This window comes from Hemiscyllium ocellatum, chromosome 3 (assembly GCF_020745735.1).
Source record: "Hemiscyllium ocellatum isolate sHemOce1 chromosome 3, sHemOce1.pat.X.cur, whole genome shotgun sequence".
Lineage (NCBI taxonomy): Eukaryota > Metazoa > Chordata > Chondrichthyes > Orectolobiformes > Hemiscylliidae > Hemiscyllium > Hemiscyllium ocellatum.
In genome coordinates, this window is record NC_083403.1 from 66,402,910 (window position 1) to 66,418,544 (window position 15,635).

General features: G+C 40.2%; 1 protein-coding gene across 2 annotated transcripts in view; it reads left to right on the forward strand.

Moving 5' to 3' along the window:
• The window catches only part of LOC132832632 (histone deacetylase 2-like), an 88,328-nt gene extending 79,674 nt beyond the window's left edge, over nucleotides 1–8,654 (forward strand). For both annotated transcript variants that reach the window (XM_060850717.1, XM_060850724.1), the window contains exons 13-14: nucleotides 3,487–3,541; nucleotides 4,338–8,654. In XM_060850717.1, coding sequence (XP_060706700.1) covers nucleotides 3,487–3,541; nucleotides 4,338–4,368 — 86 coding nt within the window. In that variant the 3' untranslated portion in view covers nucleotides 4,369–8,654. The remainder of the gene's footprint in view (nucleotides 1–3,486; nucleotides 3,542–4,337) is intronic.
• The last annotated feature ends 6,981 nt before the right edge of the window (nucleotides 8,655–15,635 follow it).

Sequence of the window (15,635 nt, forward strand, 5' to 3'; positions counted from 1 at the left end):
ACTTATTTAAACCCTCCCCAACAGCACTAGTAAACCTCCCTGCAAGGATTCTGGTCCTATTCCAGTTCAGGTGCAACCTAATGCCTTGGTCCCAGCACCCGAAACGATCCCAGTGTCTCAGAAATCTACAGCCCTTCCCCCTGCACCATCTCACCAGCCTCGCATTCATCTGGACTAACCTCCTATTTCTATACTCATTCACACATGCTACTGGAGGTTTTTTTTATTCTTTCATGGGATGTGCGTGGACATTGCCTGTCTCTAGTTGCCCTCAAGAAGGTGATGATGGTGAGCTGCTTTCTTGAAACACTGTAGTCCACCTGCTGTGTGTAGACCCACAATGCTCTTAGGGAGGGAGTTCCAGAATTTTGATCCAGTGACAATGAAGGAATAGCAATATATAAGTCAGGATAGTTCAATGGGCTTTGAGAGGAATTTGCAGGTGGTGGTTTCCCATGTATCTATTGCCCTTGACCTTCTGTATGTATATAGTCATGGATTTGGAAGGTGGAAGATCTTTAGTGATATTTCTACAGTGCATCTTGAAGATAGTACACAATGCTGCTATTGAGCATTGTTGTTGGAGGGAGTAGGTATTTGTGGATGTGATATCAATCAAGTGGTCTGCTTTGTCCTGGATTATGCCAAGCTTCTTGTAGTCTAGAGATTACTGTCTTTTGGATCCTGTTTTTTAAGCCACTTCCTAACTCAATAAGTACAGCCTGCAGGATCTCTTCATTTTGCTCCCTGTGTCATTGGTATTAATTTGTGCCGTGACCTCTGGCAATTTTTTTTTTAGATTAGATTCCATACAGTGTGGAAACGGGCCCTTTGACCCAACAAGTCCACACTAACCCACCGAAGAGTAACCCACCCAGACCCATTCCCTTACCCTATATTTACTCTTGACAAGTACACCTAACACTATGGGCACTTTAGCATGGCTGATTCACCTGACCAGCACATCTTTGGATCTTGGGAGGAAACTGGAGCACCCGGAGGAAACCCATGCAGACACGGGGAGAATGTGCAAACTCCACATTGACAGTGGCCTGAGGCAGGAGTCGAATCTGGGTCCCTGGCGCTGGGAGGCAGCAGTGCCAAATACTTTAGAAAGCTCCAAGAGTGTTCAGTAACATCTCTCACTCTAATACCAGGGATTCAAATAGCATCCTGGTGATCCTTTTACAGCTGCAGAAAGACCATTCTGTTCCCCATACAGTTGAATTTCCTACCATGATAGCCCTGTTGTTCTTCCTCCCCTTGACAGCTGACCCACCCCTGGTGCCATGAGTTGGCTGCCACTGCTTTCCCCGTACAGTCATCTCCCCAACAGTATCCAGAATGGTATATCTGTTTGGGGATTGGCCACAAGGGCATTATCTGCCTTCCTGTATTCTGTTGGATAGTCTTTCTGCCTGTTCAGTCTTCACCTGCAGTGTGACCACCTCATTGAACATGCTGGTGATGACTTGCTCAGTGTTGTGGATGCCCCACAGTGAATTCTCCCAGAGCTCCAGCTCTGAAATGCAATTAGCCAACAGCTATAGCTGGGCACACTTCCTGAACATGTGGTCACAGGGACTGACGTTTTCATGATTTGTCACATAACAGAGGAGGAGCATATCACAGGTGCAAGCTCTGCTGCCATGACTTCCACTCAGCCCTTCAGTTACTCACTTTAAAATAATTATTCTTATGTATACTATTAACTTATTTCCATACACTGACATTACTTTCTTACCTTGGTTTTCTTACTTTTATCACTTTACTATATTGGCCTGACTTTCACTTATGAAAGTCACCATCACCATTCCTGATGAAGGGCTTTAGCCCGAAACGTCGAATTGCCTGTTCCTTGGATACTGCCTGACCTGCTGTGCTTTAACAGCAACACATTTTCAGCTCTGACTTTCACTTATTCCTGATGCTTATTAGTTAATCCCTTCTTGCAAAGAAAATACATTTTTAATATCCTGAACCAGTAATTTTCTTGTCACTCTTCAATTTATTTTCCCAGTCAGCAGTCCTCTGAAGCTGCAGCTGTTAAACTGTTTCTGACCCTCTCTACATACTATGTCAATGTCTATTCTTTAATTTAGCCCCCTTCCTTGCCAGGTATCTGAGATCAATTTAGTATGTATGTAACCTTGGTGTCACAGTTGACATGAAGGTAAGCTTTGAAACATATATTCACTCGATCTCCTGTTTCCACCGTTGAAACAGTTTTCTTTTATTCATTTATGGGATAAGGACATCACTGTCTAGGCTAGCATTTATTGCCCATCCTTACGAGTCAATCACATTGCTGGAGTCATATGTAAGCTAGAACAGGTAAGGATGGCAGTTTTCTTCCCTAAAGGATATTAGTGAACCAGATAGGTTTTACCGGCAATCGATAATGAATTCATGGACAACAGACTCTCTCTTAATTCCAGATTGTTATTGAATCCAAATTACACCATCTGCTGTGGTGGGATTCAAACCTGGGTCCTCAGAGCATTACCTGCGTCATTAACAGTCCAGCAATAATACCATTAGGTCATTGCCTCCCCTAGATTTTACTATTCATAAGCTATCTGGATTTTGGACCCACATCATAAACACAGGATCATCCAATAAATGTTGCCTGTGTTTTAATTTGCTAACTTGTGTTCACCCATCACCAAGTGCTCACTGTCTTATACTGCTGGAGGAGGAGCCACTTCTTGATTTTGAAATTCCTATTTGTGTTTTGAAATCCCTAATATAGTCTCACCTAGCTCATATCTCCAGTCTTACAGCTCTCTTCAGTAATTTTGTTTGTCACATTCTGGCCTCAAGCATCCGCAATTTAAGTGGCTCCACCATTGGTGACCACATCTTCAACTGCATTAAGCTCTGAAATTCCTTCCATCAATCTTTCTGCCTCCCTCTTTCTTTTTCCTTCTTTAAAAGCTACCTCTTTGGCCAAACTTTTGGTCATCTGCCCCAATTTTCACCCTGCAGATTTAGATATAATACTGTATAGTGCTCTTTCAAAGCACCTTGGTGCATTTCCTTTGACATCATAAATTCTGCAGACACAAGGTTGGAAACCCAATGATGTTCCAGTCATACATTGCATGTAAGGCTTCATTCTAATTCTAATCTAATTTTTATCTCCTAAACCATGTAAGCAGATTATCACTGTTTGTTGCTTCATTTAAAAAAAATTGAAAAGCCAATCACTGCTTTTCTGTTTGCTGTGGAAAACTGTCTCTGTTGATTTACTGTATAAGCTTGATGCAAAATTTCATTTGTATAAGTCGAACTTCCATCCAAGAATGATGAAGATTATTTCTGAGAAAATCGTGACAATCGATTCCATGGATTGAAATTTAGAAACTAATATTAAACCTGCAGAAAAGTCTCTCTTTTATTAAGAGGAACATATCCAAGTTGTATTTTCTTCTATAAGTTCTTTTTTATCTTTATTCAATCTAATAATGCCTGAACTGTTTTCAGATGCTGACGAGGAAGACACAGTTAAAGATATTGCAGAGAAAACTGATGTAAAAGGGTAAGCTAAATTGTTATCTGTGTAATGTTTTAAATTAGTTACATTGTTCACTATAAGTGACAACCTAATAAGCAAGTGCACCAAGCCAGAAATTAAACTGTTCTATTGATTTGTACCTAGACTCAGTTGTCATCTGTAGGGAAGTTTAAACTGAAACCACCTGAACAGCATTGAATAATTAGAAGTTAATTTTACATGACGTGAGCCCGTAAGTCATTTGTCTTTCAATCACAGCTAAGTAGTGATACAACTGTGGATGAAGGCTTAGTATGGTGAACCCATAATCCTCCTATCTAATCATTAGCCTGCTTTCTCTGCTAGAAGATGCATGTCTTTGAGTGATGCTGTATCACCATGTCAAGCTTGTAATGTTCTGTACTATTGTGTAACAGACTGGCACTTGCTGTTTAGATTCATACTTGATTAAAGTAGTGTAAATTTATCTTGGTTCTACTGTACCAATTGGCTGCTGTCTCACTTGAGATTGGCTAATGGTGATTTAACCGGAGAGTCGGTATTCCTCATGCAAGGGGGAGAGATTGAGACATAGAGTGGTAACCTCATCTGATGCGGGAATTCAAAAAGATCACTTGGACGAAGTACCAGAGAGCATTGTCTAGTGTCATTCAATGTCCCTTGCAAAGGAGGATAAAATGTTTCGAGGGAAGTACGTTTTTAATTATATATGGCCTGCATGATCATTCTTCTATGTATTGAAATGGTCATTGTATCATGTAATGTATGTATGGCAGTCTAGTAATAAAATCACCAATTATATATTTGTTTTCATTATCAGGATAAAATCTGAACAACCCAGCAACTCATGAACATTTGAAGTTCTTTTGTGTTGCAAATGAAGATCTCATCTCAAAGAAATAATTTTGAGAGACTGCAGACTTGTACGATTTCAATGTGCTGCATATTTATTTCAGAACTGGGCATCTGTTTGGCAGTTTCTTTGTGATATTCTAGGCAGCAGATTTACAAATGGTCCTAATTATGAAGCCAAGAGAAAGAAAGGTTATGTTTTGACAAACACCCTACCATGTTGCAAATAATAGCATTTTAAAGTAATTTTTTTTATTGAAACTATTTGCCTTAAATATGGCATTGGTTATCCTGTTGAAAACTGTGTTTACTCTTTTACAAATATTTGTAATTGAACAGTGTTATATGACCAATACTGCAGAAGTGTCAGTCATATTGAAATAAACTTTCATCTGCACTGTATGATAAACATTAACAGTAGTACATTAATGGTTTCTAGATTTTTTGTAACTTTATTGAAATCTTGACTTGAAGGTGCCGGTGTTGGACTGGGGTGGGTGGGCACAGTTAAAAATCACACAATACCAGGTTATATTCAAAAGGTTTATTTGGAAGCACTAGCTTTTGGAGTGCTCCTTCTTCCTCAGTTGGTTGTGGAGAATAAGATAAAAAGACATGGAATTCAAATCTAATGACTAAGCTACTTTCAGCAACAATATCAAAGAACATTTGTTTCGTTTTGATAGGATATTTTGGATTTTGGCTGAGGATCTCGTATGATAGTTTAACAGCGGTTCATGCAATCAGACAGGGACAGTAATCTGATCACAAGAAAATTAGTTACTCCTGTGCTTTGGTGTCAACCCATTTTATTGCACTACAATGGAAGGAAGGAAATGGGTTATAAAAACACTTTACACTATTTAGATGTTTCTCCTTCACAAATTAGAATATTTTGTCCAATTGAATCATCACTTCCTGAGAAATGCCTGGATGTAAAACCTAAGTGGTTTATGTGCCGTTTTCAGGAATTTGTTGTTTTACTTTGGATTGACATGGAATATTCATCATCATTGTACCTTTTTTTTGTTGTGAAGCAATTTCAGTGTCAGTTAGTGTGGAGTTTTACTGTACTCTTTTAGAAAGGTGTTGGGCTGGATTTTGCTGCATGATAGCATCTTGCATTATAATTCATCTTTCAAATCATTGAGTGATGTGAAGTTGCTGTACCTGCTTTATAGATACCATAGAATATAGAGCAGAAGAAGGCCATTCATCCCATCAAATCTGTTTCACCATTCAATGAGATCATGACTGATCTGATCATCTTCAGCCCCACTTTCCTGTCTTTTCCCCATAATTTATTATTCTCTTGCTCATTGAAAATCTGTCTGCCCCAGCTTTGAATATACTTAATGACCCAGCCTCAGCAACCCTCTGGTGAAGAAATCCACTGATTCACAATCCTCTGAGAGAAGAAATTTCCCCTCATCTTGTAAACGTGGAACCCCTTGTTCTGAAATGATGCCCTCTGATCCTAAATTCTCCTCCAAGGAAAACAGCCTTTCTGCAGCTGCCCTGTTAAATCCCTTAGGAATCTTGTATGCTTAAATAAGGTCATTAACTAAATTTATCAGGAAGTGTTGGGGCATATCCACTCCAGTTGCAGCACCTCATTAGGAATGTCAGACTTCGAAGCAGAAGTAGACAGTTTGCCCCATTAGTATGCTCTGCCAATCAAGGAAATCATGGCTGATCTACTTGTGGTTGCAATTGCACCTTTCTGCCTGCACCCAATACGTCTTGACTCCCTTTTCTGTAAAAATCAAAAATCTAACTCAGCCTTGACTAAATTTAATGACCCAGCCTGAACTGCTCTCAGGAAGAGAATTCCACTTACTTATGACCCTTTGAGAAAAAGAAAAACTCCTCATCTCTGTCTTAAAAAGGAGATTTCTCGTTCTTTAACTGTGCCCCTTCATTTTAGTCAATCCTCCTGGTATTCACCCTGTCAAGTTCCATCAGGAGCTTGTGTTTCATTCAGGTCTACTCTCATTCTTTTATATGCGGTGGGTATAGACCTAACATGTTCAATCTGTTTTCAGTAAAAAAAAATGACTTTAATCTTGGGAATATGTTGAATAACCTTCTCTGAACTGCTTTGAATGCAGTTGTCATCTTTCAAATATGGCCGCCTTGCATCAGGGTCTCCTGAAGTCAGGGTTGGGACCCCATGTAGCTGTGATGTTTGGAGTCACAAACCCCAAGGCAGCAAAATGGCTGTCATGGGACTCTGGCAGACTTATGGCAACTATCCTCTTCCTCTGATAGGGATTCACTCTCTTCACCTTTCTCTGGCTTCATATCCCCTCCCTGAGACCCTACTTGCTCCTTACTCCCACCTTCTTGCCCTTGAATGTCTTGCTGGGACATCTAGCCTTCAATGGTGGGGAAACATTTAGGAAGCACTGCAATACTAATGTATGATTTCACTAAGACCCTGTGCCGATGCACTTCAACATTCCTACTTTAATAGCATGGTAAGTCTTAATTATTGCCAAATAAGCACTCAGACAGCCAAGGTTAACTTTTATAAGCTCAGAGTCTTATTTATTCAGCTTGAGGAAATATAAAAATAATTCAAGATCTTATTGCTTCTTTCTGTAACACGTCTCTTTCTTATTTCAATCTTTCTTTTTATTTGATTTTCTGCACCAGAATTTGATTTGACATTTAATTCACTGTTTTAATAGACACACTCTGTTTCATATTCCTGGATCATTGATTTCTCAGTTGGGTTTATTAGAGACACAACTGTTTACCTTGTTCACACAGAGACCATACATTCTGTACTCTTTGGATGGTTGGCTGTCGGCAATGACAGGCCATGGAAAAGCCCATGAAAAGTCTGTGGGAGCGTGCAAGCCTGACAGGTGGTGCCACCATTAACTTATTGCTCAGAACAAAATCTGCCCATTGTGTTTAAGTGAGCAAAAGCACTTATTCTTGGTGGAGCACCTTCATAGGAATAATCTCATTATTTGAAAATGATTGCAGACGTGCATTCTTTTATCTTATACTGTGGTGTCTCCAGCCCAAATGCTTGGGACCTAGTCACTTTTATTTTGGAATTTATTAGATTATAGAATGATGTTACAATGCCTAGCCGCAATTGAGAAAACTGGAGAAAATGTACTGTAGATATAAATATTTACACAATGTATGCGTGATAATACATTATAATGCAGCAGTAATAATTGTTTTATTTTTCCAAGTTCTGTAACTTTCATTTTTTTTTCATTCCCACAGTATATTTAAAGAATGTTAGGGTCTGCTAAAAGAAGTCCTTGATGAATGGTTGTATCTGAGGAATACGTTTGCAAATATAGAATGCATTGTTTTTTTGGGTATGTTGAAAATAAGTCCTATGTTTTTAAACAGAATGTAACTTAACCTTGAAAATGTTGCCTGTTGTAAATCCAGCCATTAACAATAGAAATGTTTATTCCTGTGAGCTATTATTGTTTAAAATTTAAACTTTACATTTCTTCTAAACTTTCTTTCCCAACAATTCTGTTGGAGATTTCACTTGATAGTTGAGGTAAAGGGCACTGGTTTAAATAAAAAAAATGTGTTTCTTTAATGGAACACTATCTGAAATAGATATTCCAAAATGATGTGAAATACTTCAACATGAAGTGAAGGTTGGGACATGTTGTCAGGGCAAAATGCACTTCTCTGATGCCTGGCCTGATGGAGTACTCCACTAACAATATTCTGTCAAGTTACATCAAGTGCTGATGAAACTGCCACTAGCTAAGGTTCAAGAATGAATTTTCCAAATAGGAATTTAGTGATAAAAAGTGTACTTTAACAATATTCCTAAGTGATTCAGAATTCTAAGTATCAGCTCTCCTGTTACTAAAAATGATTGGGGAAAATGAAATTCATTCAGCATTCCACTTGTGTTGCATGTGCCAAAACTGCAAAGATCTATAGTCCCTTGAGGATATGGAATGTGATTACTAGAGAACAGGGAGTGCAAGCCGTGTTGGGTCATTAATATTGTAGTGACTAGACTGAATGCCTTCAGTACATTCTCATTACATTTACATTATACATTAAAAATACCTTACTGTACACAGACATAAGAAATAAAACTTACTTTTTCTCTTGCTCGTTCCAATTAAAGTGATTGATTTCTGATCCATGTCTTTCAAATGACTTTTTCTTTAGTGAAAAGGTGATTTGGTTTTGTGTTTGGCAATATTTGCACTGTTCAAAATTGTAAGTGCACCTGTAATTTGAGATCTACAACAAAAAAAGCTTTTAAACCAATCTTTTGTAACCGAGTTATGTAATTAAATTTCGTGTTGCTCAAAACTCTATATAGCTTTCACTTTTTGAATGTACTTTTAGGCAAGATTAAGAAACCTTGACTGAAGTTCACTAGAAAACTTGGTATCATATAAAAAGATATAAAGTTGATATTTTAATGTGGATGACAAATACCATTTGTTCTCATCATTCTCACTATCTACATACTGTACTAGAATTTATTTGAAAAAGGTTCTGCAGATGTAGATTTGAAGACATTCCTAAAGCCCTGAGAGAAGTGAATCAGCAAGTAAATAAAACTGAAACAATGCACACGTTCAGTTGTCATCTGATGTATCCAGAGTACAGATTCAAATATCCAAATAAAGGTAATGAAAAGTTTACAATTGCGGAATTTCTTCAGTTATTATAATCATGGGAAATTTTAATGGTCTTGAAACAGATAGGGATAAGACAACATTAAAGTCAAAATAGAATATATTTTTGTACTTTCTAAAATCGGTTATTTTCTGTGTATTTACTCTGAGAATCTGATAGACACTAAAATATAACCTTGCCTGTGTCAATCATCCTTTTTTTTGTCTCAAGAAAGTGGTACCAGAGGGCTAGAGATTTACAAATATTACAGCCTTATTCCAAAGATGAACGGTGGGTAAACCAAACGGCCACAAGCCACTCAGCTTAACCTTGATTATAGAATCCCTACAGTATGGGAACAGGCAATTTGGCCCATCGAGTCTACACCGACCCTCCAAGGAGCATCTCACTCCCCACTATCCTGTCCCTGTAACCCTGCATTTCCTATGATTAATTCTCCTCGCCAGCATATCCCTGGATACCATGGACACCTTAGCATGGCCACTGCACCTGATCTGCACAGGGAAGAAACCTGAGCACCCAGAGGAAACCCACACAGACACAGGAAGAAAGTGAAAACTTCACTGAGACAGTCACCCAAGGCTGGAAACAAACCCAGGTCCTTGGTGCTATGGGGCAGCAGTGCTGACTACTGAGCCACTGTGCTTCCCCTAATGGGATACAGTGTAAACTGTTAAAATTGATAACCTGAGACAAAAGTAACTGTCGCTGAGACCAGTGTGGATTGATGATGGAAATCCAAGGACAATGCATACAGAATACTGGACTTTATAAAGTAGTGAGACAGCTCAAATGCAAGAAAGCTCTGATTTATAAAACACTGGTTCATCCTCCACTGGTGTATTGTGTCCATTTCTGGATGTGAAGCCAATAGGGAGAATGCTGAAAGTGTTTGAGAAAAATTCCCAGGATGTGGGGCCTGAGATCTGGATAATTTGGAGATAAGTACTGGATGTTCGCCTTTGAGTGGAAAAGATCTGCCACCGTGCAGAAACAGGCCCTTCGGCCCAACAAGTCCACACCGACCCTCCGAAAAATAACCCACCCAGACTCCTTCCCCAACCCTATGTTTATCCGTAACTCATGCACCTAACACTATGGGCAATTTAGCTTGGCCAATTCCCCGCATCTGCACATCTTTAGATGATGGGAGGAAACCGGAGCACCCGGAGGAAACCCACGTAGACAAGGGGAGAATGTGCAAACTCCACACAGTCGCCCGAGGCCAGAATCGAACCTGGATCCCTGGCGCTGTGAGGCAAAATTGAGGACAGTTAGTAGAAGAGGCCACAGTCTAAAAGGTTCTTGGCAAAACCCTTGAGAAGTTGTTCCAAGTGGTAAAAGGCTCATAACTAAAAGGTGTCACTTTAACTTAAATGAAGAAGAAACAACGGCATTGCAAAAATAACTTTATATCTGGAAAGCACTGCCTGGCATTATGGTGGAAGCAAGATTAGAGTGGTGCTGGAAAAGCACAGCAGATCAGGCAATATCTGAGGAGCAGGAAAATCGGCGTTTCGGGCAAAAGCCTTTCATTGGGTCATTCCTGATGAAAGGCATTTGCCGAAACGTCGATTTTCCTGCTCCTCGGATGCTGCCTGACCTGCTGTGCTTTTCCAATACCACTCTAATTTCCAGCACTTACAGTACCCACTTCTACCTAATGGTGGAAACATTATCTGAAGTGACAAAGTTAGCAGGGCTAAAAGGAAAGAGTTGGGAACCTGCTGAAATACTCTTGCAGAAAGCTAGTGTAGACGTGATAGGCTGAATGTTCTCTCTATTCTATGTTCTCTATGTGCCATAACCATCCAATGGTTTTTGGCATGATTCCATGATTTGTACAATTTGGATATATTGGCAAGTCAAAGCACCAAGAAACAACGGAGTTGTGTAGATTAAATCACAGATGGACCAAAGGACAAGGGTGCCCCTGTTGCCTTTCCTGTGTGTTTTTATGATGATTTGGTAGCTTTTCTGCTCCTTTTCTGGTGGGCCCAGAATTACTAGATTCAATAACTTCAAATTCACATCCTCTTTTGATAGTTAAAACAACAGGATTTCTGGGGACTGTGCAGCTAAGTAAGGATAAGTATGCTAGGGTTAATTCTAGATCTTTACTGAACATATTGGAGGAATGTATATTATGTGTTTATATGGGAGTTATACATTGCATGTGAAATTTAAAATAACACCAGTACAAATTTTTCTGGGGAAAAGGGAATGGTAAATTGGCCAAGAAATTGCAAAAGCACATCAAGAAGATGATCAGAAGGCTAAAAGGACTCATGGCACAACAACAAAAAAAACAACAGTACCACATTTGTATGAAGATAATTGAACAAAAACAAACTGAGTACCGTTAAGTGCTGCTTGTTTGCTCACATTGGACAGCACCTGAGGGAGACATTTATATAGCACTTGCATGATTTCTGGACAATCTGAGGTGCTGTAAATTTTTATTTCACTTCGTTTTCTAATCAACCTGTTCAGAGATGTGATGACATGCCTCTGGAGCAGGTGGGACTCTCACTTCAGGGATAGGAACAGTCCACTGTGCCAGAAGAGGGTCCTTTTGAGGTGTTACGTAAGATGGTTTTGATGTACCTGTTTTAAACTTAGGATGCAAGGCATCACACGATTCCACAAACAGCAATGAGCTAATTACCAGATGATTATTTTAGTTAATGTTGTTTGAGGGATAAGTAATGGTCAATGCTGGGAACACGCCTTCAATGTTCCTTTTAAGCTGCGCATTCCTACAAAACGAGGGACCATAGCCCTGTGCATCTTCAAATCTTTGATGTTCAGCTGACTGGTAACACAGTGCCCTTAGTGGGTTAATGTCTCCTCCATATAACAGCTTTACAAATGATATAACACTTCTATTATTTTGTGCACAAATCTCTAGAGTGAGAAGTACAGAAAAACAAAGATTCTGAATGATTACTCCCTCCAAATACTCTGGGTGAAGATATTGTGAACATGTCCCCCAGCAGTTAACCTAAACAAAATTAATGGCTTATTAAGATGGAAGTTCAAGATTGGCTTAAAATGCTGAGCACAATTAAATGGAGGAAATTTGTATAGCACCTGCAGTGTGATCTGTAAGGTTGTAATGCATTGCCATTTTAATTTGTATTTGATATTCCACTATATGTAATATAACTCATGCTTTTCCTTTGAAGGACAACCGTATTACTTTTGGGGAAAAAAACTTATAATTCTTTGATCTATATAGAGTTATTACAAATTGATGAAAATTCCCACTTCCTTTGTCTCCAACAGGCAAATAATGGTAACGACTGCCCTCTTGTGGAAAACTATTCACATTGCATCTAGTTCTTCCAATTTTAATGCTTCATTGGGAATAATGAGGCCCTTATTTATATTGCACCTTTAAGATTGTAAATCATTGTATGACACTTTGCAGAAGTATGATCAGACATTATATGGACATAATTCCAAAGAAAGAAAGTGGCTGTGATTATGAAAATCTTAGTCAAGAGAGTATATTTAGAGGTGGAGGGGGAGAAGAGCAGTGTTTCTGTGGATAATGCACATGCCTCGGACAGTAATAGGGATGGCCATCAATCATGGATCCAAGAGGGCGATGCAGATAAGGTTAGAGTTGGAGGAACAGTTGGGAAGACTGAATAACGAGAACTGTAATTGGGAATGGATTTCAGAATTAGAGAGAAAAGCGAGGAAGGAATTTCAATACCAGGATGAGACTTTGAATTTGAGATATTTGGGACTGGGAAACAATGTGTGTAAAGAAAGACAGAAGTAATGGGTCTGATGTGAAAATGGATGCAGTACAAAAGATTTAAGTGAGTATCAAGTTTATGGATGAATGGAGGCCAGTCAGGAGTGTCATGAAATGGTCAATTCTATATGTAACAAAGATATGAGCCTCAGGAGTTGGTGCAAGCTGAGGGAAGGACAGAAGTGATTGATCGTCTAGAGATTGAAATAAACAGCAGTATGTAAGAGAGGCTCTGTAGTTGCTGTTGATGAGGGATCACACAGATTTGGAAGAACAGCTAAGCTAAAATAGGCTGCTATGGTTATCAATTATCTGGTTCAAACTGAGAGAAATGCAGACTGGTAGGAGGAATGAAATTACTAGCAAGGAGCCAGAGCTTTGGTAAGGGTTGAAGGCAATGACTTTGGCTTTTCTTGTGTTTAACTGAAGGTAATGACAATTTCTTACAACTCTGGATGTCTGTCAATCAGTCTGACAACAGAGAGGTACTGAAGAGGTTGGCCTGGCTGTGTTTTGTGTCCATGTGGAAGATGTGACGCTGCCATGTGGCTGCAGGTAGACAGACATAAAGATTTACAGTACGGAAACAGACCCTTCAGTCCAACCGGACTATGCCGACCATAATCCCAAACTAAACTAGTTCCACCTGCCTGCACATGCTCCATGTCCCTCCAACCATTGCTTATTCCTGTACTTATCTAAATGTATTTTAAACATTGTAAGTATACCCACCACTTGCTCTGGAAGCTTATTCCACACACGAACCATTGTCTGTGTAAAGAAAATTGCCGTTCATGAATTTTTTAAACCTTTCTTCTCTCCACTTAAAAAATATGCCCCCAGTCTTGAAATCCACCATCCCAAGGAAAAGGCAGATGAGGAAGTACATGGGATGTAAGACAGATCTTTTAAGGATTTTAATCATAATGTTGCAAAGGTAGGAAAAGAAATACTTCGCTGGATTAATTCTACTTGGAAGAGTGAGTGGCCACTGGCACGAGGGTCACAGCTGTTGTGCCTAAATTCCTGTGCAATTCCTTCCCACCTACTGACAAATTTAGAATCAGTTAACAATGTTCAAACATAATTAACTTTTAAGCTCTGACCTTTTGCATGCCAGTCTAAACACCAGAGGGAATCAATTAGCAGAGTTAATCACAGATGCAAATATTGTTTAAATTTAAATAAAATTGCAGATCAATTATGTACCAACTTTACATATATAGAAATATATCTCTGATCCTTCGCTGTTACTGGGTCAAATTCTGGAATTCCCTTCTTGACAGTATGAATGGCCTGCCTACAGTGTAGACTGCAGCCATTCAAAAAAAAATCAGCTCGCCAGCTCCATCTCATGGACAAGCTGGGGATGAACCTAAATACTTGCCCAGCCAGCAACATTTACATTCCATTAATCTTTTCCCCCTGTTTTTCTATTCAGAAGTGTTCTTACACACGACTGAATGCTTTTTCCTCCCTTCCCAAATCACTTTTTTTATTTTCTATCTGTTAACAACCACCAGTAAATCATCCATGTTTCCAACTGAATAATTTGCATTCAAAATACATGCCCATTAAAGACTGTGTAAACCATCGGGGGAGGGGGCTAAATCAAAGTTGAGTTCAGAATGAATTGATTCATTTTTTTATAAAGTGGATTTGGAAATGAGTGTCAAAACACTGGAAATCTATGAAGCTCATCAACAAGCAGCTAAACACAGCTTGGCAGATATGGTTAAGAAATCCCACACACCAGGTTATAGTCCAACAGGTTTATTTGGAAGCACAAGCTTTCGGAGCGCTGCTCCTTCATCAGGTGGTTGTGGCGTACACACAGACAGACATGCATGCACAGGCACTCCTACAGACCCATGCGCTCATGCAGACCCTCTCTCATACACAAGCTCTCTCATACCCTCACAGATACACACCCACACTCACGCACACCCTCTCAGACCTTTTTCCCCTTTACACTCACACTCACTTGCATACACACGCTCTTTCACAGACACTCATACCCCCCCACCATCCACACACACACACACACACAAGTTTGTGGGGTGAATTTGTATTTGCAGAATTACATTTTATTTTGCTGAAAAACTGCATGAATCCACGTAAGATTCTGTAAATCCACTTTTTGGATTAGAATCAGTCTGACCGTTGTGGCACAGACAGCCTTACACAGGGCACCTCACACCTTCAATGCTATATCTGGCTGTGCCTCCACCCCCGGCACCTTCCCCTGCAACCGCAGGAAATGTAAAACTTGCGCCCACACCTCCACACTCACTTCCCTCCAAGGCCCCAAGGGATCCTTCCATATCCGCCACAAGTTCACCTGTACCTCCACACACATCATCTATTGCATCCGCTGCACCCGATGTGGCCTCCTCTATATTGGTGAGACAGGCCGCTTACTTGCGGAACGCTTCAGAGAACACCTCCGGGCCGCCCGAACCAACCAACCCAATCACCCCGTGGCTCAACACTTTAACTCCCCCTCCCACTCCACCGAGGACATGCAGGTCCTTGGACTCCTCCACCGGCAGAACACAACTACACGACGGCTGGAGGAGGAGCGCCTCATCTTCCGCCTGGGAACCCTCCAACCACAAGGTATGAATTCAGATTTCTCCAGTTTCCTCATTTCCCCTCCCCCCACCTTGTCTCAGTCGGTTCCCTCAACTGAGCACCGCCCTCCTAACCTGCAATCCTCCTCCTGACCTCTCCGCCCCCACCCCACTCCGGCCTATCACCCTCACCTTGACCTCCTTCCACCTATCCCACCTCCATCGCCCCTCCCCCTAGTCCCTCCTCCCTACCTTTTATCTTAGCCTG